The sequence below is a fragment of the Eucyclogobius newberryi genome, unplaced genomic scaffold, assembly GCF_026437365.1.
Source record: "Eucyclogobius newberryi isolate DKJ021-1_F unplaced genomic scaffold, fEucNew1.0.hap1 SCAF_11, whole genome shotgun sequence".
NCBI lineage: Eukaryota > Metazoa > Chordata > Actinopteri > Gobiiformes > Gobiidae > Eucyclogobius > Eucyclogobius newberryi.
This window is the reverse complement of record NW_027315735.1, coordinates 8,614,669-8,638,392: the sequence shown is the minus strand read 5'-3', so window position 1 is coordinate 8,638,392 and position 23,724 is coordinate 8,614,669. Positions and strand designations below refer to the sequence as shown.

The 23,724-nt window shown below is 43.3% G+C and overlaps 1 protein-coding gene across 2 annotated transcripts in view; it reads right to left on the bottom strand.

Moving 5' to 3' along the window:
* hspa9 (heat shock protein 9) overlaps positions 1–6,680 on the bottom strand; it is a 44,153-nt gene extending 37,473 nt beyond the window's left edge. The window contains exons 1-3 of one of the 2 annotated variants that reach the window (XM_072435529.1): positions 6,408–6,680; positions 3,066–3,124; positions 1,514–1,601 (exon numbers count right to left, since the gene is read on the bottom strand). In XM_072435529.1, coding sequence (XP_072291630.1) covers positions 1,514–1,601; positions 3,066–3,124; positions 6,408–6,488 — 228 coding nt within the window. In that variant the 5' untranslated portion in view covers positions 6,489–6,680. Of the gene's footprint in view, positions 1–1,513; positions 1,625–3,065; positions 3,125–6,407 lie in introns of both variants that reach the window. The other variant, XM_072435536.1, reaches the window with a different exon arrangement.
* Between the last annotated feature and the right edge of the window lie 17,044 nt (positions 6,681–23,724).

Below are 23,724 nucleotides of genomic sequence, written 5' to 3'. Positions count from 1 at the left end.
TGGCTTATAGCCCATTAAAAGGGCTAATAGTAAACAAAGAGGCTAGTTTCTGGTGAAACCAATAACACCTTTTCATCAGGATGTGCCCGGTGGGCAGGGCCTACCCAGAGTAGGATAAATATCTGACTTCCTGGTCTTGATTCGCAGATTGCGAGTCCAGATGACTACAATAGAATTTTTTTCTACCATCAGTGGCTTACTCTTCAGTTTCCACCTTGCTTAGAAACATTGACTTTTAATTTTTTGGCATGTTATTACTTTTCTTGACAAAAATGTTTTAATCCCCTGACCATCTCGTCTGGATTATAGATTAGTTTGTTACAATTTGAAAAGGTGTTTAACATTTTTACAAATGGTATAAGACACATTTTACTACCGGACAAAATGTTGCTGCCTCTATTTTAGCCAACATTGTACGCTGAAGTTGAAAAGAACGCAGGGTTGCAAATTAAATTTGCACTTTTAATGTTTGACAAAGTATCTCTGAATTTCTACTCTAATAAGATTAGATGTTTGTGTTTCTGTTATAGTAAATGTTTAGTTTTAAGTCTAAGCTTCTTCAAGCCTTGTGCTGTGCAGTTTGTTTAGCTCTGCTTTTCTGGAGGATTTGGGGCACACCAACTTGATGAGATCACATAGATGATGGTTTCGTTGATCACTTGTGTGTTCCGGTCTCACCTGGTGCAAGAATGTAGTCCAATGGCCACATGAGTTCAAATAGTGTTTATGCAACTAAATGCAATTCCATATTTCAATGTTTGTTATGCGGTTAAAACAAAACCCACCTCAAGTAAGTACCGTGCTTTTTGTGTGTGGGCTATAAAGCGCTCCTGAATAAAAGCCGCCCACACAAAATGTAAGTAGAAAATAGAACTTGTCCCCACAATGAGATATTTACACATAAACGCAGTAGTGATGAGTCTTTAGAACCAGAGTGTTACGTTGTAACATATTTACACAGAGCAATGGTCCAGGGTAATGATGCACATGTTGTCTTGTTTGACTCGTGAGTCAGGTCTGGCCAAGAAAGTTTACTTTCAATGCGTCAGGTTCTAAATGGCAGACCGCGTATATAGCATGTGCATGCTTGGTGTGTCCTTGTATTCTGCCGCGTCTAGATTAACTTCATTAGACTAATTTCTCCGTGAATATGAGTCTGATTGTACTAAAACGCACAGCGTTTTGAAGCTTAAATAGAAAATGCGATGCGTCCCTTGGACAGTGCTTCCACTGACGTCTTCTTCTACAGTGTGTCCAACGATTGCGCTTCTTGCTAGATTTCCCCCTGGTGGCCGTTTGCCAGTAAAAATCAATCACCGTCATAATGACCAGATGGTTCAAAGTATGCGGAAAAAGTAGCGGCTTAAAGTCCAAAAAGTACGGTATATAAATATGTGTATTAAAGCTTCAAAATGCGATATTTGGCGTCTCCACCTCCTGTGACTAATGTAATACTTCAAAATGTACATTCAAAATAAGGTGGAAAAGCAGTAAGAACATTAATGCTGCTGACCTTGGCCTGTTTACCATCCATGACAGCCACACAGGAGTTGGTGGTGCCCAGGTCTATGCCGATGACTGACCCCCTGATGGCCTCGGACCTGCAAACACACTTTATTAAGTACTCACAAAAACAATAACCCACAGAATCACAAGAAGCAGCAAACGTAATTTCATTTTAGTTGCCTGTAATGGTCTACAGAAAACTAATCTTTGAAGTGAGCCCAACTGAAAGCTGTTGTGGCTTTTTAAAGCTACTGTGGCGTTTAGAGTTTAAGATTACCGGTACTGTATTTTTCCAGACAGAAAATTAAGGCTTTTTTGAGGGCGTGTTACGCAGAGACCGTAAAGAATATCAACATTCTTTTGAATATTTATTAAATTTCAATTTCGGACAAAGAACCTAGGACAAGTACGATTTTGAAAAAAAAAAGTCAAGCTTTGATTCGACATGGCTGACTTCCTGTTTATCATAGAGCGATGCTGCCAGGTGTTTTACTCGTCAAAGGTAGCTCTATCACTGTCCCAAGTTTCATGTGCCTAGGCCAAAGATTAAGCGTTTCATGTTTTTTGAACTAGTCGGCACTGTTGCGACGGACGTTCTCGCAACCTCCATTTTATTGGAGTTCAGGCCGAGCCAATCGCGTCTGTCCCCATGTGTGACATTCATCAATGTTCAGGGGGTCAAAAATGGCAGAGTTGTGGCAAAATTTTACCGTGCAGAACAATAATAAGAAAAAACCATGGCAAGAACAAAGACTCATCGCATTCCATTCCATGGAAGGCTCGAGCCAATTACAGAACAGACTGGATGCAAGTAACACACACACCCCTAGACAGGACCATCTCATCACACAGAAACAAGCGCAGGGCTCCCACTAATTCAGCGGTGCACCGGTGAGTTGTAATTGTTATGCCGTATTTATCTGGCCGGTTCGTGAATATAAAACCAACATTATTCCGGTCCGTGGTGCAAAAAAGGTTGGGGACTCCTGATCTAAAAAGGTTTCATACGTCATGGTGTCCCTGTTCACCCGTGTCCCAACCTCTGTGAAAGCGGAGAAGATGACGATGCAGGAGGACATTACCTTATTGAAAAGGACCAAGCTGAAACCTGAAGACTTCTGCAAACTACTATACATCAGTCTGAAGACCACATACAGTGAGGAACACATTCAACACCCTGCAATTTTGCAAGTTCTCCCTCTTAGAAATTATGCATAATATTCGTGCATTTGTACGGTGAGAAGCCACTCCAACCAAATTTACAGAGAAACAAGAAATTGTACATATACGGGCCGCACCTGTCAATAAGCTGCAGGTGCCCACAATGGCAATAAACCTTTCTGATTGAGCAGAGCAGGGTGCTCTGTGAAGAAAATAAAACTCCATCAGTCTGACAAACACCGTGTTGTCAGACTGTCCCTGTATAATCTAAAAGAGCATGTTTGGTTAGAAATAGACTGATTAATCAATCAGTGACTAATGCGACAATTTTTCATGATTAATTGCCTGAGTTAACAGGTTAACTTTGACAGCCCAAGTTAATAATTGAGGATACTCACGCATAGGCTCTTCTGGACAGAACTTTAGAAACATCTGGATGAAAGCCGCTCCAACATGCCTGGAAAAAAACACTGTCAATGACCAGCAGGCTGAGAAATTCTCAAAGTTGGGGGGCCCCCAAGCAATTTCAGGGGCCCACAAGCGCACGCGCGGCGTCATAACAGGATAAATGTGTTGTTTTAAACCTGGTTATTAGCATGTAAAATAATTTAAAGTACTTTTATCTGGTTTATATGATTCAGTATTTGTGTTCAGATCAAATAACAGAGATCATGATCTTTAAAACTGTTTAATACAATATAATAATGTTTCTTATATATAAAATAAATACTGTTTACAGCATTTGACACAAGGAGATCTTGTGGAATTTATGAAATCACGTCCTACAAAATAAACTACTCCTATATACATTGCCCCGAAAATTAGACCGGGCATTTCCAAGGACACGTGAACGCAACACTTTCATCAATATTACATAACAGAGACCGCTCGGCCAATGAGAAGCGTGTCTGTCAAAACAAAACTTAAGCGATGAAAATGCCCCGAATATGGCCAAATTACTAGTTAAATTTGGATTTTTTTCGAGGAGGGGGACGGCGGGCCCCCTCCCATTTCAAACCGCGGGCCCGCCGGAGATTCAACTGCTTGCGGGCCCCGGGCCCCCGTCTATTTCGCAGCCTGACCAGTGTTCTCACTGAGCGGTTTTAGCATGGCGGGCCTGCCAGACTGTTAGATTGGATGGCCGTCTTACCGTATTTTGAAATGTGAATGGGCATTTGAGTGCATGGACGGGGTCATTTTATTAATAAATATTAGAAAGGGATTATTATTAGGGCTGAACGATTTGGAGAAATAATCTAATTGCGATCCCCCCCCCCCCAATATTGTGATTAAACGTAAGATTTTTATTTATTTAAAATTGTATCCAGCTCTGAGCCTGTCGTGAAGTGTCCGGAGACCTCTTGATTTGGAATACTTTACAAATCAAAGCAAAGGCATAGAATGCGACTATACTGCTCCCATGGTTCACCTGTGTATATTAGCGTGTTATAATAGGAATGAAAAGAAGCCGCGAAGGCCGCCCACTACTAGGGCTGAACGATTGAGAAATAATCCAATTGCAATCCCCCCCCCAATATTGCGATTTACTGTGCGATTACACGGTCTTAAGAAAACGTCATGAATGACTTAAGACCAACACAATATTGGATACATTTAGTGTAAAATATTCTTTCCCACATTTAACATTTTTTATACACGCTGAGACGAAAGCACGTGTACTGCTTCTGTGATTGGCCGAAACCCCATGCGGGTTGGGTTTGTTTTGGTCTTTCTTCCGGCTAGCTCCGCCGGCGCTAGCGCCCACATTCTAATCGCGTACGTTGCGATTAGCAAATCGCGTTTGATCACATCGCAATTTAATTGCAAATGCAATTAATCGTTCAGCCCTACCCACTACACATTGGGCTCAGAACTGGCTCCTCCTTCTCCAGTTGAGCTAATCGCCAGACAATCCGGAACGGTCAGCACTAGATCATACACTCATCACTCACGGAAGTGACAAATTCGGTTCCGGAAGTGACGAATTTGGAAGTTACAAAATCCAATATGGCAGCCAGCGTGGCGGGCAGATCACATGCGAGGTATATTTTCTGTCTTGCAGCAGAAAATGTCCAGTTTAATTGGTCCAGCGGTTTGAATCATGGTGTGCCATGCTGTAGATTTTGGGTTCGACTCCCGCCCCAACCCTTTTTGTGTTTAATTTTTTTAATTTATAGATTGTATAGTCTAGTTTGTTAATTTTTCCCCCCTCGTCTCCCAACTACTACAAAAACTTAGAGTTTAAGGGTTATTAAGGTTTAAAGCGCAGTTCACACCGCGGCGTCAAATTCGCGCCCAACACAGAAGTTGGACGCCTGTACATTTGAAGACAGATGCCCTGGACGCGCGTTCTCCACGCCCCAGACTCACGTCCGTAAAATACACTCGACAGCAGACGTGCGTCCAAGTCGTCCTGAGCACATGTGCAGTGGAGGAGTTGTGCCGTGTTGCTTTTCTCGTGGTGTAAATGGAAATGGCGGACCATGGCTTTGGTTTATTAACTTTACAAAGTCCAAAAGCAGAGGCGATGGGCTTTTTTTTTTTTTTATCTTGCGGGGTTTGTTTTGAGTCTTCTTCCGGGTGGTGGGCAGCACGTCACTGGAGCGTCATCTCTGATTGGCTTGTGCGGCTCATCTGCCGCAGAAAGTTGGACAAAGCTGAACATGTCGGCGCCGGCCGCTTTGGACGCCTCGTACATGCGCCTAAAGCGTCGAGTGCGTCCGAAAACACAGGACGCATTCGGCACGCATTTACATAAACTTTTAATGTAAGCTGGACGCTTTGGACGCCGCGGTCTGTAAGCCCCTTAAAGGCGGTATGGACGATTTTTCGGCGATTTGAGAACGCAGGCGGAAGTGCGCATGCGCACTCCCCCGTGTGGACCGATACAACACACACGTGCGTTTGTTTATTAGCGCATCGCATCGCTCGTCTCCCGTAGATTTCTGTCCACTTCTGCGTCAGCTCGAACTGTCTTTCTCCGTCTTCATTTTGCCCCGTACACTGAGGGAACTATATTATGATAGATCCATGCGCTTAGGCACGCGGAAACGTGGGGACGAGCCTGACGCGGCTGCAGGTGAGCGGTAGGTGCGTTTTATGATTGATACGTGGCAGGACAAATGATTTATCCACGCCACGAGGAAATATGATAAAAAATGTGCTGAAAAAAATCGTTCATACCACCTTTAAGGGTTAGGGGTTAAGGTTAGGTTTAGGGTATGGGGTTAGACCTTTTTTTTATTTTTTATTGTGGTTTGGTCAAAAACAAAAAGCTCTCAACATTCAAGCACAAAAAATATACTACGTGTGAAGTGGCACAGACTAATGCAATGAAAAAAGCTATAGAGAGAAAATGATTGCCTGAGCTGTATCAGCGGGACCCAATTCGTCACTTCCGGGGTTATGAGCGTATGATCTAGTGCTGACCAATCTGGAACACCGGTCTCATCTCATCACAAACTCGAATAACATTAGATTTTTTTTCAGGCAATCATGTTTTGAGCAAGTTTACTGACAAATGTGATTTCAAACATTTATCAAGTCTGTCACGAAAAATATTTAGGTTATTCACCCGATGAATTATTTTTAAGTTGACCCTCCTCGTGGCGACGTTCACAATCATCTAACGTGCCTCAGCTGTATGAGAGTTGACATGCATGCTAAGCTAACATGGGTAAACTATGGACAAAATAAGACAATTTCGCTGCTGTGTAACATCGTATAACACGAGCTCTTACCTTCTTGACAAGTGAGGAAACGCTTCTGACGGAGTTGACCGTGGGAAGAGTCCTTGACACGCTCTTGGCTGCGCTTAGCATGGTGACTTATCAGGCAGGACGTAGACTAAACGTAGAAAGGGAGACAAATGTTGAAATACAATGGGAAAGAAGCGTTGATGGTGGCCCGGAGAGCTGCAGGGAAGCGCAGTATGTGACGGTGCAGACGCAGTCCGAATCCGAAAAAACAACTCGACTTTGTAGGTTGCGGCAGATGGAAATGTAACTGCGCTTCTGGAATTATCCAACACATGTCACGCAGCACCACCAAATGGACCCCGGAAAAGCTGACCCGAAATCTGCCTGAGTTAAATTAGCCCTCTTTAAATATTTCTGAGCATAAACTTAATATTATGTTTACGTTTAAATGTGTGTCTATGCTGTGTGGAGTTACGCAAACAGACTAGTTTTGTGCGAATAGGAAATGAGAAAAACGGTGGTGATGGTGGTGTGTTTTTGAACGTGCGCGGTGAAAAGGCACATGCACGCGTTGGGCATGTGAAGGTCATGATGTAACAGGAAAAAGGCATAGGTTGCGTCCGAATCATGGTCCGAATGTGTACACTATTCCCATGGATCTATTATCTATTCCCTAAAAAAAAATGTCATATTACTAGTTGAGGTTTAATACAGGGAAAATTGAAATTAATGAAAAAGTATTTAAAAAATATATATATATATTCCATCCTGTGCATTTAAAAAGGTTTACAACATAACGTTTTTATTTGTATATCTTATTAGTTATTTGGCATTTATTCAAAACATTTTTCGCACACACAACACAATTCCTCTCTATTCTAATATTACCCTCTACTAAGACATTATTGCTTAATCGACCAAAGACTACGAAGTAAGTATAGTACCAACTAGGCCTATTCACAAAAACTTAAAGGTCTTCTCTGTCAGTATAAATGAACAAAAGTATTTGCACACCAAAAATTCAAAGATGTTTGATTTTCATAAATTATAAGGCATCATTTATTAACAACAAAGCACAGTACCACTGTTAGCTTGTAGAGGTCACTAAACCCATAAGCAACATGCCATAAGCAACATTCATAATTTATCCTGCTGAATCTTGTTTTGATGCCTATTTTTCCAGTAAAGTGTAACAAATCTGCAAATCGATAGTTAAAATGCTGGTCAACTGTTTTACTGCTGCCCTCACTTCAAAACGTATGGTAAAATCTCAACAAAAAAAAGAGCTTCACAACATCAAGACACAATGCTTAAGTACCAAGAATACATGCAAAATCTGCACACAAAACATGGATTATTTACCGTAAAATGAAGAAAAGTGGAGTTTTTCTACCAGTGCCCTTTTTTTTTTTAATTGGTCAAGATTTTTATAACACAACATTTATAACAAGCAATAACAGTTAAAGGAATGCAGGATGAATTACGGGAGATGAATTACACTTCATACATTAAAAACATTTAGAGACATACAATTTTCATAAGTAAAAATGGATTTTGGTTTAAACTTTTCCCTACAAAGGGCACTATTTAGGGCTCACGCCTAAATTTGTAAGGTCCGGCAGGTGAAAAACTAGTTCACGCAAAATTTCCCACAATGCACCTTAAAAAGTTTATTTATTTTTTTATTCAAATGTACAATGAAATGAGATGACTACAACTGAATCTTTTTCTACAATGGAACGCTCCTGGACGAATGAGGGATTACGCCGACAATTAAGGGGATTTACATAAGAGGGAAAAGGGATTCAAATTCTATAAATTTCGGTTTCTGGTTTGAGAATTTTGAGCAATGAATATGGTTAATAATTTTGACAGCATTAAGATCAGGTTTAACACATATATATATATATATATATATATATATATATATATATATATATATATATATATATATATATATATATATATATATATGTACACATCATTATAATTTTATTATTATTTTTTATTTATTTATTAATTTTTCATGAGTAATATTTTCCTCAAAAACACCAAAGAGGACATGCATTGTATCAAGTTGTAGGTTCATATCAAGCTTTCTATTCACAAACAAAGATATGTCGTTCTAATTATCTTAGTGTAAGAGCAGTCATTCAGATTCTTTGACACTATGACAGAATGAACAAAGAGCAAAATTTAGAAATAATACTGTTCACAGGGTAACATCTCCAAAATCTTTAGGCATGCCTCCCGAATCTTATTGGTTACAAAGAATTTCCTCGTCAAAAGCCAAACACGGTTCCAATCAATGTCATTAAAATAATTATTCCAGCCAAAACAGAGGCTGGTTTACTTGTGGACTCACTTGTAATATGTTTTCTGATACATTTGTTTTTAGTCTTAAAACTTAAAACGCCTTACATCATAAAGGCGCTGGCCCCGCTGGCAGCTTGGTGCAACGCCCCGCTCTTTTCTCACACTTTTTTCACACTTATTGTGCTTTATCCGTTGTATTTTTGTAAATATTTTTTCTACTTTACTTGTACGATCGGGACACGCGCTGGAATTGCTTTAATTCAACTTGTTTCAACTTTGTTCGGCTGAATTATTGAGTGTTTTTGTCATGTCGTCGCGATGTGCGCTGGCTCCGAGCCCCCCCGCGCCCCCCCGGCCGGTACGTGTTTATACAAAGGAGGAACTCATGAAGCTGTGGAGAGCCGTCGTCTTACCCGGGGACCGTCACGTTATCCCAGCGGGACATCCTAAGGAAAACACAGAGGAGCCGGAGAGCGGGACGCAAACTCCGGGAAAAGCGAGGGCACCACAGGAAGCCGTAGTCATGGGTAACGTGCGGTTCCTTCAAAATAAAATTACGGAAATAGCGAGCCTCAAGCAGTCCCAGAGGATTTATAGGGACAGCAGTGTCTTGCTTTTCACAGAGACCTGTGCCGGACTTTATTGTCGGTTTGGACAATTTTCATCTGCTGCGGGCGGACAGAACGAGAGAATGCGGGAAGAAGAGAGGTGGAGGGCTGGCTGTGTATGTAAACACGAGCGGGTGTAAGCCCGAACATTGCACAGTGAAGGAACAGCTATGTAACAAAGACATTGAACTATTGGCTATTGGCATGAGGCCATATTATCTGCCCCGGAAGGACTTTGTGGACTGGTGTCAGCGGAACCACATCCTCATCAACGCGGGAAAGACAAAGGAGAAGGTGGTGGACTTCCGCAGACACCACTCCACTGCCCCCTCACCAGTGAACATCCAGGTAAGGGACATTGAGAGAGTGGACTCATACAAGTACCTGGGTGTTCATCTGAACCACAAACTGGACTGGACTCACAACACAGACAGGAAGAGCCTGAGTCGGCTCTACCTCCTGAGGAGACTGAAGTCTTTTGGAGTGACACTCCTGAAGACCTTCTACGACTCTGTGGTGGCATCAGCCCTCCTGTACGGTGTGGTCTGCTGGAGCAGCAGCATCACAGAGAGGGAGAGGAAGAAGCTGGACAAGGTCATCAAGAAGTCAGGCTCCGTCCTGGGCTGAGCTCTGGACTCGGTGCAGGAGGTGGGGGACAGAAGGGTCCTGGTTAAACTCACATCTATGCTGGACCATGAGTCTCACCCCCTGCAGGACACTCTGTCCGCTCTGGAGAGCAGCTTCAGTTACAGACTGATCCACCCTCGCTGTGTGAAGGAGACGTTTCGCAGGTCTTTCCTTCCTGCTGCTGTCAGACTTTACAACAAACACTGTTAGCCCTGAACACGTGTTTACCGTCATACCCATGTGCAATACTGACATAATCATGTGCAATACTGACTTAAAGGTTGAATGGACGATTTTTTTGGCTTAGGTCTTATTTCCTCGTGGCGTGGACTGCCGATTAGTCCTGCCACGTATCAATCATAAAACGCACCTACCGCTCACCTGCAGCGCGTGCGGTTTGTCCCCACGTTTCCGCATGCCTAAGCGCATGGATCTATCATAATATAGTTCCCTCAGTGTACGGGACAAAATGAAGACGGAGAAAGACAGTTCGAGCTGACGCAGAAGTGGACGGAAATCTACACAGTGTTAATATTTTGATATAATAATTTGGTTGTCATGTATGCCTCCAAACACTTCTGCTTCTCCCCTTGTTTATGAAGTGCCTTGTTTATGAAGTGCAGATCTGTCTGTCTGGTCTGGACTAAAACAACCACATTAACCAATGCAGATGGCATACTTCACGGACAATACTTGTTTGCTAATGCCTGATTTAGTTTGATCTCAGAAGCTAAACAAACTTGAATGGGAGACCACTGAAAAAAACAGGTGCCACGGGGGAGTAGGAATGGTTCTAGTACACTTGGTGTGTACATTGGCAAGACAATAAACCCATATGGAGGTCAGCATGGATGATTGGCAGCCTTGCCTCTGTCAGTCTGCCCCAGAGCAGCTGTGACTGTAACAGTAGTTTACCATGACCAAGTGTGGAGTGAAAGAATAATGCATTGTAAAGCGCTTTTGGTGGCATAATAGGCGCTATATAAATCCCATGATATGATGATGTAAATTGGGGAATGTTATATTGAATGAGTCTTTGTGCTCCCTCATAGATACAGCAGACTATACAGCAAGAGATTGGAGATGTGACCACTCCACACCGTCAATAAATGTACATCCCAGACCACCAAAATGCCGTTCTGCATTCAAGTTTGATGGCTTCCAGAGGGAAATCAGAGATAAAGACCAGACCTGATGAACCACAAAGCCTCGGCCTCTCGTCTGGTGGTCCAGCGCCAACAATAAAGGAACTACAGCAATTAAAAGCCAGTAGAGGGTACTGTACGTTTGTTTATTATTTTACTTGTGGGTGTACTACATTTGGTGGAAAATAAATATAATTCTCATAGATAACTCAAGTTTTATGTTTTTTTGTTGTTCAGTTCAACTCTGACCTGGTTCTAGACCTGTTTCAGTCCCGGGTTACACTTGGTCCAGACCTGGTCCAGTCCTGGACTAGACCTGGTTCAGACCTGGTCCAGTCCTGGACTAGACCTGGTTCAGTGTTTTTGCCGGTCCTTGAGACGTAGTACATCCAGTCAGAATCCTCTCAGAATGGCTCCCCTTCAAAGCTCCAATGCATATGAAAGACAAAATACAAAATTACAAATGAATTGGCATAATAGACGCTAGCATGTGTGCTATAGTGCAGATCACTCAGGATTAATCTAGTTTTGACTTTTTAATCTGTCTTTCGGTCATTTACATATTGTAAAATACACAATTGAATATGACTTACTGGTCGAAAGTCTGACTTTATGAAATCTTTCTATTGTCTGCAATGACACGGAGATGTGTAGCAATGCACTGCTCTCAAGAGGGAAGTGACTTTGGACACAAGAGAATGTTTTTGAATCCCAAATTGGCGATGTGTAGCAAGTCTGGTCCAATGCTATGCTACCGACATTTGACGGAAGACAGTTTCCTAAATCTCGTGAAATATCGACTTAGATATTCTAAAAAGTTAGTTGCAAGATATTTTCACATCAAGGCAGTTGTCTGTGCTTTCGTAGTCGCCATATGTGGCTGTCTGACTGACGCCGTGTGCATGATGGCGTGGTGTTGTTGTTGACGGCGAGAGTGCTCACGTTATGCATATTACTGGTTGTAATAATTATACCAGAAAGTTGAATGGATTTGAAATGAAATTGAATCGAGCCACCGGCACTTTCTCGACTCCCGTTTTCAGGTCAGTTTGACTGGTGGCTGCTCACAAGTCCGAGAGTCCCAAGGCTCCGGATCTCTCCTCCAGCGCAGCGGACTGACACCGGGCTCTCGCCTCCTCTCCCCGCCTCCCGCCGCGCTCACCATGCCGCCGGCCTCCGCTGGCCCCCGGAATACTTTACTTTTCGTCCGCGACTTTGGAATTTACCTCGCGCCTCGCCGACACTCCCGCGGCGTCTGTGGATTCTAGCGGTGGTGAAATGCGGCGGCGCCGGTCTGGATGCTGTTGCGTAAAATATACTATACACAGTGCCAGAGAAATAAGGCAGAATAGAACCAAGTTGTCTTGTTCAAATGTGTGTCTTTATTTCAGTCGTGCACAAGCCAAAATGCTTTCCCTGATAGAGTCGTCTCTCCCTCCCTGGTCTGACTGAATGAATCTCACAAACTCCAGCTTAAAAAGGCACAACAGTCAGAACATGATGTCACAATGTAATGATTGTTAGAGGCCATTGTTTCATGCCTGGGTATGGGAACAACCCGACTCCGAGAAGACCGGACCCTGGCGCGACGGGGGCCGTTACCGGCCTCACACCGTCCACGGGCTGAGCCTCTATCAGAAGGACTCAGGCCCCCGATCGACACATTTCCCGCGCCCGCCTGTCGGACGGGGATTCGGCGCTGGGCTCTTCCCTCTTCGCTCGCCGCTACTGAGGGAATCCTGGTTAGTTTCTTTTCCTCCGCTTAGTAATATGCTTAAATTCAGCGGGTAGTCTCGTCTGATCTGAGGTCGTAGTCGAATGACACAGAGCGAAGACACCCGGGCCAGGGCGTAGAACCCCCCGGCGCGACGTAACGCTGGCAGCTCGATCAACCTCAGGAAGGTTCACCGGCCGCCGCGCCCGAACCGCGCAGACGGGGGAAACGCCCGGCGCTGTGGGGGACTTCAGAAGGCCCGCGGGGCGGAGGTCGGTCTGCTCTTGAGGGGACGAAGGGCGGCGCGAAAACCACCCTGCGACAGCCCCAGCCGCGGGAAGGCGAGCCTCCCCGATCGATGGCAAAGCGACCCTCAGACAGGCGTAGCCCCGGGAGGAACCGGGGCCACAAGGTGCGTTCGAAGTGTGTCCTGCAATTCACATTAGTTCTCGCAGCTAGTGCGAGTGATCCACCGCTAAGAGTTGTTCAGGTTTGGTTTTGTTTTCGAGTTAGACAAACTCGGAGACGAGGGGTTGGTACGAGGGAAGGGACCGGAGTCCGACCGGACAAAGCTCCGCGGGCGCTCCCTCCCCCCCGCCACGGGTGGCGGGTGGGCTGGAGACATTGAACCCCCCGCCAATCCCCGGAGGGGAAAGGCGAGTTGGGTACCCGCGGGTGGCGCGGCGTTGGGTCGCCCCAACGCCCCTCCTAATCCTCAACGCACAGGATAGCATTTTATGGCAGAGGCCTCTGTCCTTCACCCAGGCAAGTGTCAACTGACCAAAGCACAGGACAAAGGTTACTAAGCTGACCATGTTAAAACAATCAAAGCTCTTGAAATAATCAAACATCTTGTGTAACTTATTACTTAGCATCGCAACAACCTAATGACATGACATTTTTTAATCACAATGCGCATTCTGGCTCCGACTCAAGATGAAAATGCTGATTCCGGTGTTCGCCGCGGCGAGCGTGGACTCCATCATCCACATCGGTGAGCAGCAGCACGCATGGGGAGAATGCATCTATCGCACTCTTCAGACTTGTGGGGTGGAACCGTTTGACTAGTAATTTGCAGTTTTGGACTAATACAGTAAGGAACCTCGTCATCATTGTATTTCACACACACATACACAGTTTAACACATCAGAAAGTCTGTCGATGTCCAGTCGCCCTATGTTTTGATTCAGGCTAGACTCTGGAGCCCGTTCCTTGGTCCTTTTGGCCCTTTGGGGGTCAGGCTGTTGCCCAGTCTTAGCCCAGAAAGGAGGTATTTGATTCCGGCTACACCCTGGGGCCCGGAAAAGGAGATATTTGATTCAGGCTAGACTCTGGGGGCTCTGGCTTGGTCTTTTTGGCTCTTTTGGGGCCAGGTTGGTGCCCAGTCTTACCCCAGAAAGGATTGCTCTGATTCAGACTAGAGTCTGGGGGCTCTTTTTGGCCCTTTTTGGGCCAGATTGATACCCAGTCTTGGCCCAGAAAGGAGGGCTTTGATACAGGCTAGACTCTTGGGCCCATTTCCTGGTCCTTTTTGTCATTTCAGTGCCAAAACATAGCCCAGAAACAAGGGCTTTGATTCAGGCTAGACTTTGGGGAGCTCTGGCTCGATCCTTTTGGCCCTTTTGGGACAAGGTGGTGACCAGTCTTAGCTCAGAATGGAGTGCTTTGATTCAGGCTAGACTCAAGGGCCTCTGGCCTTGTACTTTTGGCACTTTTGGGGCCAGGTTTGTGCCCATTCTTTGCCCAGAATGGAGTGCTTTGGAGTGCCATGACTGGGCACCAGCCTGGCTCTAAAAGGGCCAAAAGGAGGAGGGAGCAGGCCCTAGAGTCAAGCCCAGGGGCAGGGAACCTGCAGCTCCGGAGCCGCATGCGGCTCTTTAGCACCCTCCTAGTGGCTCCCTGGAGCTTTTAAAAAATGTATGAAAATGAAACTAGATGGGGGGATATATTTGTTGTTTTAATTATGGTTTCTGTAAGAGGACAACCATGACGCAAACATTCTTAACGTTTTCCGATGCTGTAAAAATGTTTAGAATAAATATTAAATTTCAACATTTCTATCAACGAAGATTTGCGACATAGCTTGCAACGCTCGTTTCAGCATGGGCTTGGGCACATGGGCGGAGCAGGTGGCTGTTGTAAACAAACCGTAACGGAAGAAATGATGAGAACAGAGGATTCAAGGAAGAATGGAGCAAATCATTTGCTTTCATTGCCAATGCAGAAGGATTGCCTGCATGTTTGCTTTGTCATTAAAAGGTGTAAAATAACAAAAAGAGTCATTTGGAAAGAAATCTCCAGGATGATATGAAGGATTCGCCGCAAAGGCAGTGAAGGAAAGGGACATTAAAACGGCAGGCAACATCACCAACCGTCAAATCAAGGACATTAATTCAGCTCAAACATACTCAAGTGCCTGTGAGTCGTGTGACGTGATCGATATCGAACAGGCAGCTTTGTTATGCAGGTATGTGAACTTTGACTGGCTGACTTTGAAGAAATTATCAAATATATAAATGCAGGCTGTGTTCAATTCCACTGTTGCCCAGGGGGGAAAAGAGAAGATGATTGTATTGTTATTAAGGTATGAAGAGGACTGCGTTTTTGTTTTTTTCTAATCCTCAAAATAAAAATGATACCAAAAATCTGATTTCTTAATTGTATTTCTATATTTTAATCAATGTAACAAAATAGGAAACATTAACATTGTAATGGCAGTTAAACTTAAAGCACTAATCGTATATTAGAGAGGTCTAATAGACCCTAACACTATAGCCCAAGTCCTAAAACTGTAGTACAGGCCCTATTAATGTAGCCCAAGCCTGGCACGTTAGCCCTAGGCTCACTGTAACCCAGGTCCTAACACTTAAGCCTAAGACCTAACACTGAAGATCAAGACCCTATAATTGTAACCCAGACCCTCAGGGCCGGCCCTTCCATTAGGCCATATAGGCGGGTGCCTGGGGCGGAACTGCGGGGGGGGGCGCCCCCCTCTGGATTTTTTATTTTATTTTTTTAATTTTTAATTTTTTGCTTGGCGGAGTTTTTTGCGCCCCCTTCTTTGTATCCAAACACTATTTTGGAATTGACAAATAAATCTAACGAGGAAAGAAATCCCGCACACTGTCAAACTTGCAAAATAAAAAGTTTATTGGTGAAGAGGCAACGTTTCGGCGTTTAGGCCTTTGTCAGGCAAATGGGTAACTGAGGATGAGACAGAGGTTTTAATAGGAGTGGCCTCAAAAAATGGGAGTGGCCAATAACAGATGTTTTTAGAGACACGTCAGAACTGACACAAAAATACACATAAACAATATCCAAACACGAAATACTAATATTGACACCTCATGATGAATAACACATAAGTGAGAAATAATGATGAATGCAGTACAGAAATTATAGCAGAACTAAGTTGAACAAGACACCCAAACATGTAGTGATAAGCCACAAATAAATGCAACTAATTTATCTAATGAAGAGAGACTAGTCCTTAAGGAACTTATGTCAGACAAAGAAATTGTAATTAAACCTGCAGACAAAGGGGGCACCATCTGCATACAGGACACTATCAAATATAAAGCAGAGATCCTGTCTCAACTTTTAGATGCCAGATTCTACAAGAAATTAAACAGTGATCCCACAGTTGGCTTCCAACAACAATTACTCGTTTACCTTGAAAAAGCAAAAGATAATAAATGGATTTCTGATCATGAATTCGCTTTTCTTTACTGCAAACATCCTGTCCGACCAGTCATATACACCTTGCCGAAAATACATAAATCCCTCGCTGACCCTCCCGGGCGTCCCATTGTGGCACAAACTGACTCTCTCTGGTCCCTTCTATCGTCTTTTGTAGACCACTTCATCAAACCGTATGTACTCACGCTTCCCACATACATTAGAGACTCTACAGACTTTATAGAGAAATGTGCCAACATAAAAGATTTACCAGACGATGCCCTTCTGTTAACCATGGACATTACAAGTCTGTACACTAACATACCACACACTGGAGGCTTGGAGGCTCTTAAGTTCTACCTCCAACAGCACAGTGAGGAATCTAACCCTCCAAACCAACACATTTTGGATTTAACGGAGTTCATTATGAAGTACAATTACTTCAGCTTTGAAAAAGACTTTTACCTACAAGTTTCTGGCACAAGTATGGGCACTATTTGTGCTCCCAACTACGCCAATTTATTTGTCGGACATTTTGAAAGTAAATTTGACTTCAATGGTACGAGCAATCCCCACTTACCAAAACTTATCCAATGGTACAGATACATTGATGACATTTTTTGTATCTTCAGGGGCAGCATCCACGATGTTACAGAGTTCATAGCTCTGCTGAATAGTTTCGAGCCTAGTCTCATTTTTACACTTCAAATCAGTAATGAGAAGGTTGGATATGCAAGTGATTAAAGACAGTGGGACCATCATTACTACACTCTACAGAAAAGACACCGATAGAAAAAACACTTTATTATTAGTCAATTTTTGAGACTCCGCAGAATATGCCACTCTAATGATGACTTCAATGAAAAGGCGCAGGAGATGAAATGCAGGTTTTTACAGCGAGGATATCCACATTCATGGATTGAGGAAGCTTACGATCGAGCCTCTAAAAAAACACGCTCCGACGTATTGAAAAAAACTGTTAAAAAACAAAAGCATTTTTCTGTCACTTGCATAACCCAATTCTCTTCACATTCTGCAACCATCAGAAGGATATTCAGGAAACATTGGCACATCCTCAAATCCGATCCGGAACTTTCCTCCACATTCCGACATCCACCCTTGTTTGTCAAGAGAAGAGGAAAAAATCGAAGAGACCACCTCGTACGTGCCAACGTCACCCCTGCTGCAACACCCACCCAAACGCTCCTGTCCCCCCTCCCAAATGGAAACTAAAGGTGTGGAAACTGCGCACAATGCAACAACACTGTTAAAACGAAGTACTTCCAACATCCTCACTCTGGAAAAAAGTTCTTTATTAAAAGCATTATAACATGCGCATCCACACATATTGTGTATCTTATACATTGTCCCTGCGGCCTGGCCTATGTCGGCAAAACCATAAGGAAACTAAAACAAAGGATCAGTGAGCACAAAAGTTCCATCAGGTGCAATGACAGGGAATTCTAATTTTAACGACCGTCAACACAACGTCTGTACACTCCGCTTTTGCGGCATTGAACATGTTCCTCCGCCCTTAAGAGGAGGGGACCATGACTTATTTTTAAAACAACGTGAAACGTTTTGGATCCATACCCTGCAGACATTGGCTCCCAAGGGGTTGAATGACGAGTTCAATCTCAACATTTTCCTGTAAATGATTCACAGTACACATGCAGTTTTGAACATCACTCACAAGGTTTTCCCACTGACCTGTTTGTTTTATTCAACACATTTATGTATACTTTTATTCTGCTATCATTTCTGTACTGCATTTATCATCATTTCTAACGTATGTGTTATTCATCATGTTTATTGTTTATGTGTATTTTTGAGTTTTTGAGTCAGTTCTGACGTGTCTCTAAAAACATCTGTTTTTGGCCACTCCCATTTTTTGAGGCCACTCCTATTAAAACCTCTGTCTCGTCCTCATTTGTCTGACAAAGGCCTAGACGCCGAAACGTTGCCTCTTCACCATTAAACTTTTATTTTGCAAGTTTGACAGTGTGCAGGATTTCTTCCCCATTACAGTTCAGCGTCAGGTACGCCCTTATCCTACGCACCTGGCACAAAACCTGAAGTGCGGAGCACCGTCTTGATTTCCACAAATAAATCTAACGAAAGAAGAAAATCGAAAAATCGAAAATCAAAAGCGGTGTGTTGCGTATTCTAGCAAGTCAGGGGCATCACCTCTGGAGAGACAGAACAGGCTAGAATATCAAATGCCAACAGCACCCCCCTCAGGAAAAAAAATTAAAAATAGTTATATATTTGTTTTTGCTTGGCAGATTTTTTTCCCTGCAGACCCTAACACTCTAGCCCAAGCCCAAACACTGTAGCCCGGACCCTAACACTGTTGCCCAACCCCTAAAACTGTAGCACGGTCCCTAACACTTAAGCACAAGCCCTAACACCGAACACTATAGCCCAGGCCCCAACACTGTATTCCAGACCCTAACACTGTAGCCCAAGCCCTAACACTGAAGCCGAAGTCCTAACACTGCAGCCCAAGTCCTAAAACTGTAGCCCAGGCCCCAACACTTTAGCCCAAGCCTAACAATGTAGCTCAGTCCTTAACACTGTAGCCCAAGCCCTAACACTGTAGCCCTAGCTCTAACAATGTAGCCCAGGCCCTAACATCGTAGCCCAAGCCCCAACACCGTATCCCTAGCCCTAACAATGTAGCCCAGACTCTAACACTGTAATCCAAGCCTAACAATGTAGCCCAGACCCTAAACTGTATCCCAGGCCCTAACACTGTCGCCCAAGCCTTAACACAGTAACTTAAGCCCTAACACTGTAGCCCTAGCCCTAACAATGTAGCCCAGGCCCTAACACCGTAGCCCAAGCCCCAACACCGTATCCCTAGCCCTAACAATGTAGCCCAGACTCTAATACTGTAACCCAAGCCTAACAATGTAGCCCAGACCCTAAACTGTATCCCAGAACCTAACACTGTAGCCCAAGCCTTAACACAGTAACTTAGGCAAGGCAAGGCAAGTTTATTTGTAGAGCACATTTCATACACAAGGCAATTCAAAGTGCTTCACACAGCAGGAAAAATGCATTCAAATCACAAAGAAATTACAGAAATACAATAAAATTAACTAAATTAAAAATTATCAATCCAACTGATTTTCTAAACTAATAAAATCACAAACAAAAGAGAAGAGTGCAACGATAAAAATTAACTACAATAAAATTAACTAAATTAAAAATTATCAATCCAACTGATTTTCTAAACTAATAAAATCACAAACAAAAGAGAAGAGTGCAAAGAAAAAATCCCTTCAGTCATATGCGCAGCTAAACAAAACTGTTTTTAGCTTAGATTTGAACATTGTCAGAGTAGAAGCCTGTCTCACATCTTCAGGAAGACTGTTCCAGATTTTAGCTGCATAAAACTGAAACGCAGATTCCCCATGTTTTGTCCTGACTCTGGGCACCCGCAGGAGGCCGGTCCCCGAGGTCCTCAGAGTCCGAGATGGTTCATATGGCACTAACATATCCAAGATGTACTTTGGTGCTAGGCCATGGAGAGACTTGTACACAAGCAGAGCTGCTTTAAAGTCTATTCTCTGAGCCACAGGGAGCCAGTGCAGAGACCTGAGAACAGGACTAATGTGATCATACTTCCTGGTTCTAGTCAGGACCCGAGCAGCAGCGTTCTGGATGTACTGCAGCTGTTTTACAGCTCGTTTGGAGAGACCAGTGAGCAGGCCGTTACAGTAGTCTAATCTACTGGAGACAAACGCGTGGATAAGTCTCTCTAAATCTGGTTTTGACACTATATTTTTGATTTTGGCAATGTTTTTTAGATGGTAAAAAGCTGCTGATGTTATTGATTTGACGTGGCTATTAAAGTTCAAGTCTGAGTCCATTATTACCCCCAGATTTCTAATTTGGTTTGTAGGTTTTAGAGCGAGACTCTGGAGGTGACCGCTAACACTTTCTCTTTGTTTCTGTGGGCCAAAAACGATTATTTCAGTCTTGTCTGAGTTCAGCTGGAGAAAGTTGTTTTGCATCCACACACTGATCTGTTGGATGCAGTGACAGAGTGAATCTACTGGTCCATAGTCACCTGCCGATAGTGAAACATAGATCTGAGTGTCGTCTGCATAATTGTGATAGGACACATTTTCACTGCGTATCAACTGACCCAACGGCAGCATGTAGAGGTTGAACAGAAGGGGACCCAGGACTGACCCTTGGGGCACTCCACAGGTCAGGGTCATGTGGTCTGAGACACAGCTACCAATTTCAACAAAGTACTTCCTGTCTTCCAGATAGGACGTTTAGGGCAGTGCCAGTGATGCCCACCCAGTCCTCTAGTCTCTGTAAGAGGATCCCATGATCGACAGTGTCAAAAGCAGCACTCAGATCTAACAGAATTAAGACTGAGGCTTTGCCCGTGTCAGTGTTCAGGCGGATGTCATTTGTCACCTTGACAAGAGCAGTCTCAGTGCTGTGATGAGGTCTAAAACCTGACTGAAAAACATCAAATGAGTTGTTTATTAAGAGGAAATCTGTGAGCTGTTGGTAAACAACCTTTTCAAGGACTTTGCCCCAAAATGGCAGATTAGAGATGGGCCGGTAATGACTCAGTACTGCGGCATCAAGACTGCTCTTCTTTAGGAGAGGCTTTATGACCGCAGTTTTCAAAGACATTGGGAATGTTCCAGATTGAAGCGACATGTTAACTATGTGAGTGAGTGGTGCTAACAAACTGTTCAGCACAGACTTTAGAAATTTGGTGGGTAACACATCAAGGCAGCATGTAGATGAACTCAGACTGGTGATGATCTCATGGACAGTTTTGTCAGTTACTGGTGCAAAGTGAGTTAGCTCTAAGTGTCTTGGTGGTTTTAGGGTAATTTTTTGCATTGTGGGATTTATAGCATTTTTAATGCCCTGAACTTTGTCATTAAAGAATAATGCAAACTCATTACACTTGGATGTGGAAATGAGTTCTAATGGCAGCTGAGCTGGAGGGTTTGTTAATCTGTTTACTGTGGCAAACAGGACACGCGAGTTTTTACTGCAGCTTCCAATTATTTCAGAAAAATATCTTTCCCTAGTTCTACATAAGATTAGGTTGTACATGTTCAGCTTTTCTTTGTAAATCTCTTTTTGAACCTGGAGCTTTGACTTGCGCCATTTCCGTTCGGCCCTGCGGCACTCCCTTTTCTGTGCCCTGACCGAATCATCATTTCTCCACGGCGCCTTCTGCTTATTTTTAACCATTTTAGCCTTTATAGGGGAGATGGTGTCCAGAACATTCAAAACACTAGATGTAACAGAGTTCAACAAATCATTTACATTAGAACATGAGACATTTTCAAAGTTTATCATTTCCATAAACAGTGCACCTGTGCCATCACTTATGTGTCTCCTCTGAACAACTGCAGGACCAACCGGAAGTTTGGGAGAAACAGACAGGTCAAAGAAGACACAGAAATGATCAGACAGAGCAACATCGATCACATTAACATTTGAAATATTTACCCCCTTTGTAATTATGAGATCTAGAGTGTGTCCTTTGCTGTGGGTGGGGCCTCTCACATGCTGAGTAAGACTGAAGGTTTCAAGGACAGCATCAAGCTCTTTAGCGTTTCTGTCACAAATATTAGCAACATGCACATTGAAATCACCTGTAATGACCAAACCATCAAAGTCTGTGCATATGACTGAAAGCATCTCAGTAAAATAATCAATAAAACTTTGGCAGTGCTGGGGAGGCTTGTATAAAACAATGAAGAGAATGGATGGAGACCGTTTTAGCTCCATTTTAAAGGATACATACTCAAATGATGAAAACACCCCAAAAGACAACCTGCGGGTAATTATTTCATCTCTAAAGACAGCACAGACTCCACCCCCTTTTTTGTTTTCTCGTGTTTCAGATTCAAACTTAAAGTTGGGTGGAGCAGATTCTACCAGAACTACATTTCCTGTGTTTTTGTCAAGCCATGTTTCAGTTAAAAACATAAAATCAAGATTATAAGAAGAAATACAATTATTAATTAAAGCCGCAAGCGGCATCCAACGGCCCTCGCGGGCCGCCGGCCTTCCGACTCTGCGCTTTCGACTTGATAAAGATGGCGCCCTTATTGTGTCTTGAATAAAAAAAGAACTTGACAGACGGCGACACATTGGACATGGCCAATCCAGTGCAAATGAACACAAGTGTCAGTCAAATTTGCTGCGCCGCCGCACAGAGACCGTAGCACTTGGAATAAAAATATGGATACCTTTTGATGCCCCGCTTGTGTAGATGATTTTTCCCAAAGTAAAGCTTGATCGAGCTATTGCCCACGGAGGAGTTTGTTAAAGTGTGAAGCGTAAATGTGAACATTTCAAGGATTTGGCGTTTTTCCCATTTGTGACAGTATATTTGCAGCTCCACGGCACAGAGACCGTACCACTTAAAATCAAAATATGGATAACTTTTGATGCCCCGTTTGTGTAGATGATTTTCCCCAAATATGAGCTTGATCGGGCAATCGCCCTAGGAGGAGTTCGTTAAAGTGTGAAGCGTAAAAATGTGGTGATTTTAGAGATTTCGCTGTTTTCCCATTTCTGACATATATTTGCGGGTCCGCCACACAGAGACCGTAGCACTTAGAATCAAAATATGGGTAAGTTTTGATGCCCCGCTTGTGTAGATGATATTCTCCAAATATGAACTTGATCGGACAATCGCCCTAGGAGGAGTTCATTAAAGTGTGAAGCGTAAAAATGTGGTGATTTGAGCGATTCTACGATTTTCCCATAAGGATAACATGGGATGTTTCTGTCAACGCTACGGTTACGCCGTACAAAATATGACTTTGGCTCTCATACTTTTATGATCAGGATGGCAAATTAGAATTTTGTTCAAAATATCATGTCATTTGGAAAAACTCTATTGTTTATAGGCCACTCTGAAGGCCAAATAGTCAGAATTCTGGGAAACGTTTGCGGCTCCGTCGCACAAAGACCGTAAAAGTTATCCTTAAAATTTGGATAACTTTAGATACACCACTTGTCTAGAGGACGTACACCGATTTTGAGGTTGGTGGGCAAAACGCACTAGGAGGACTTCGTTAAAGTGTAAAACATAAAAATGTGGTAATTTGAGAGATTTTGTGGTTTTCCCATAGGGATAACATGGGAGGTTTCTGTCATCGCTACGACTACGGCGTAAAAATTTAGGCATTTTTGTGATTGGCTTTTGTGATCGGGACGGCAAAATAGAATTTTGGGTAAAGTTTAGACAATTTTGGTAAAACTAA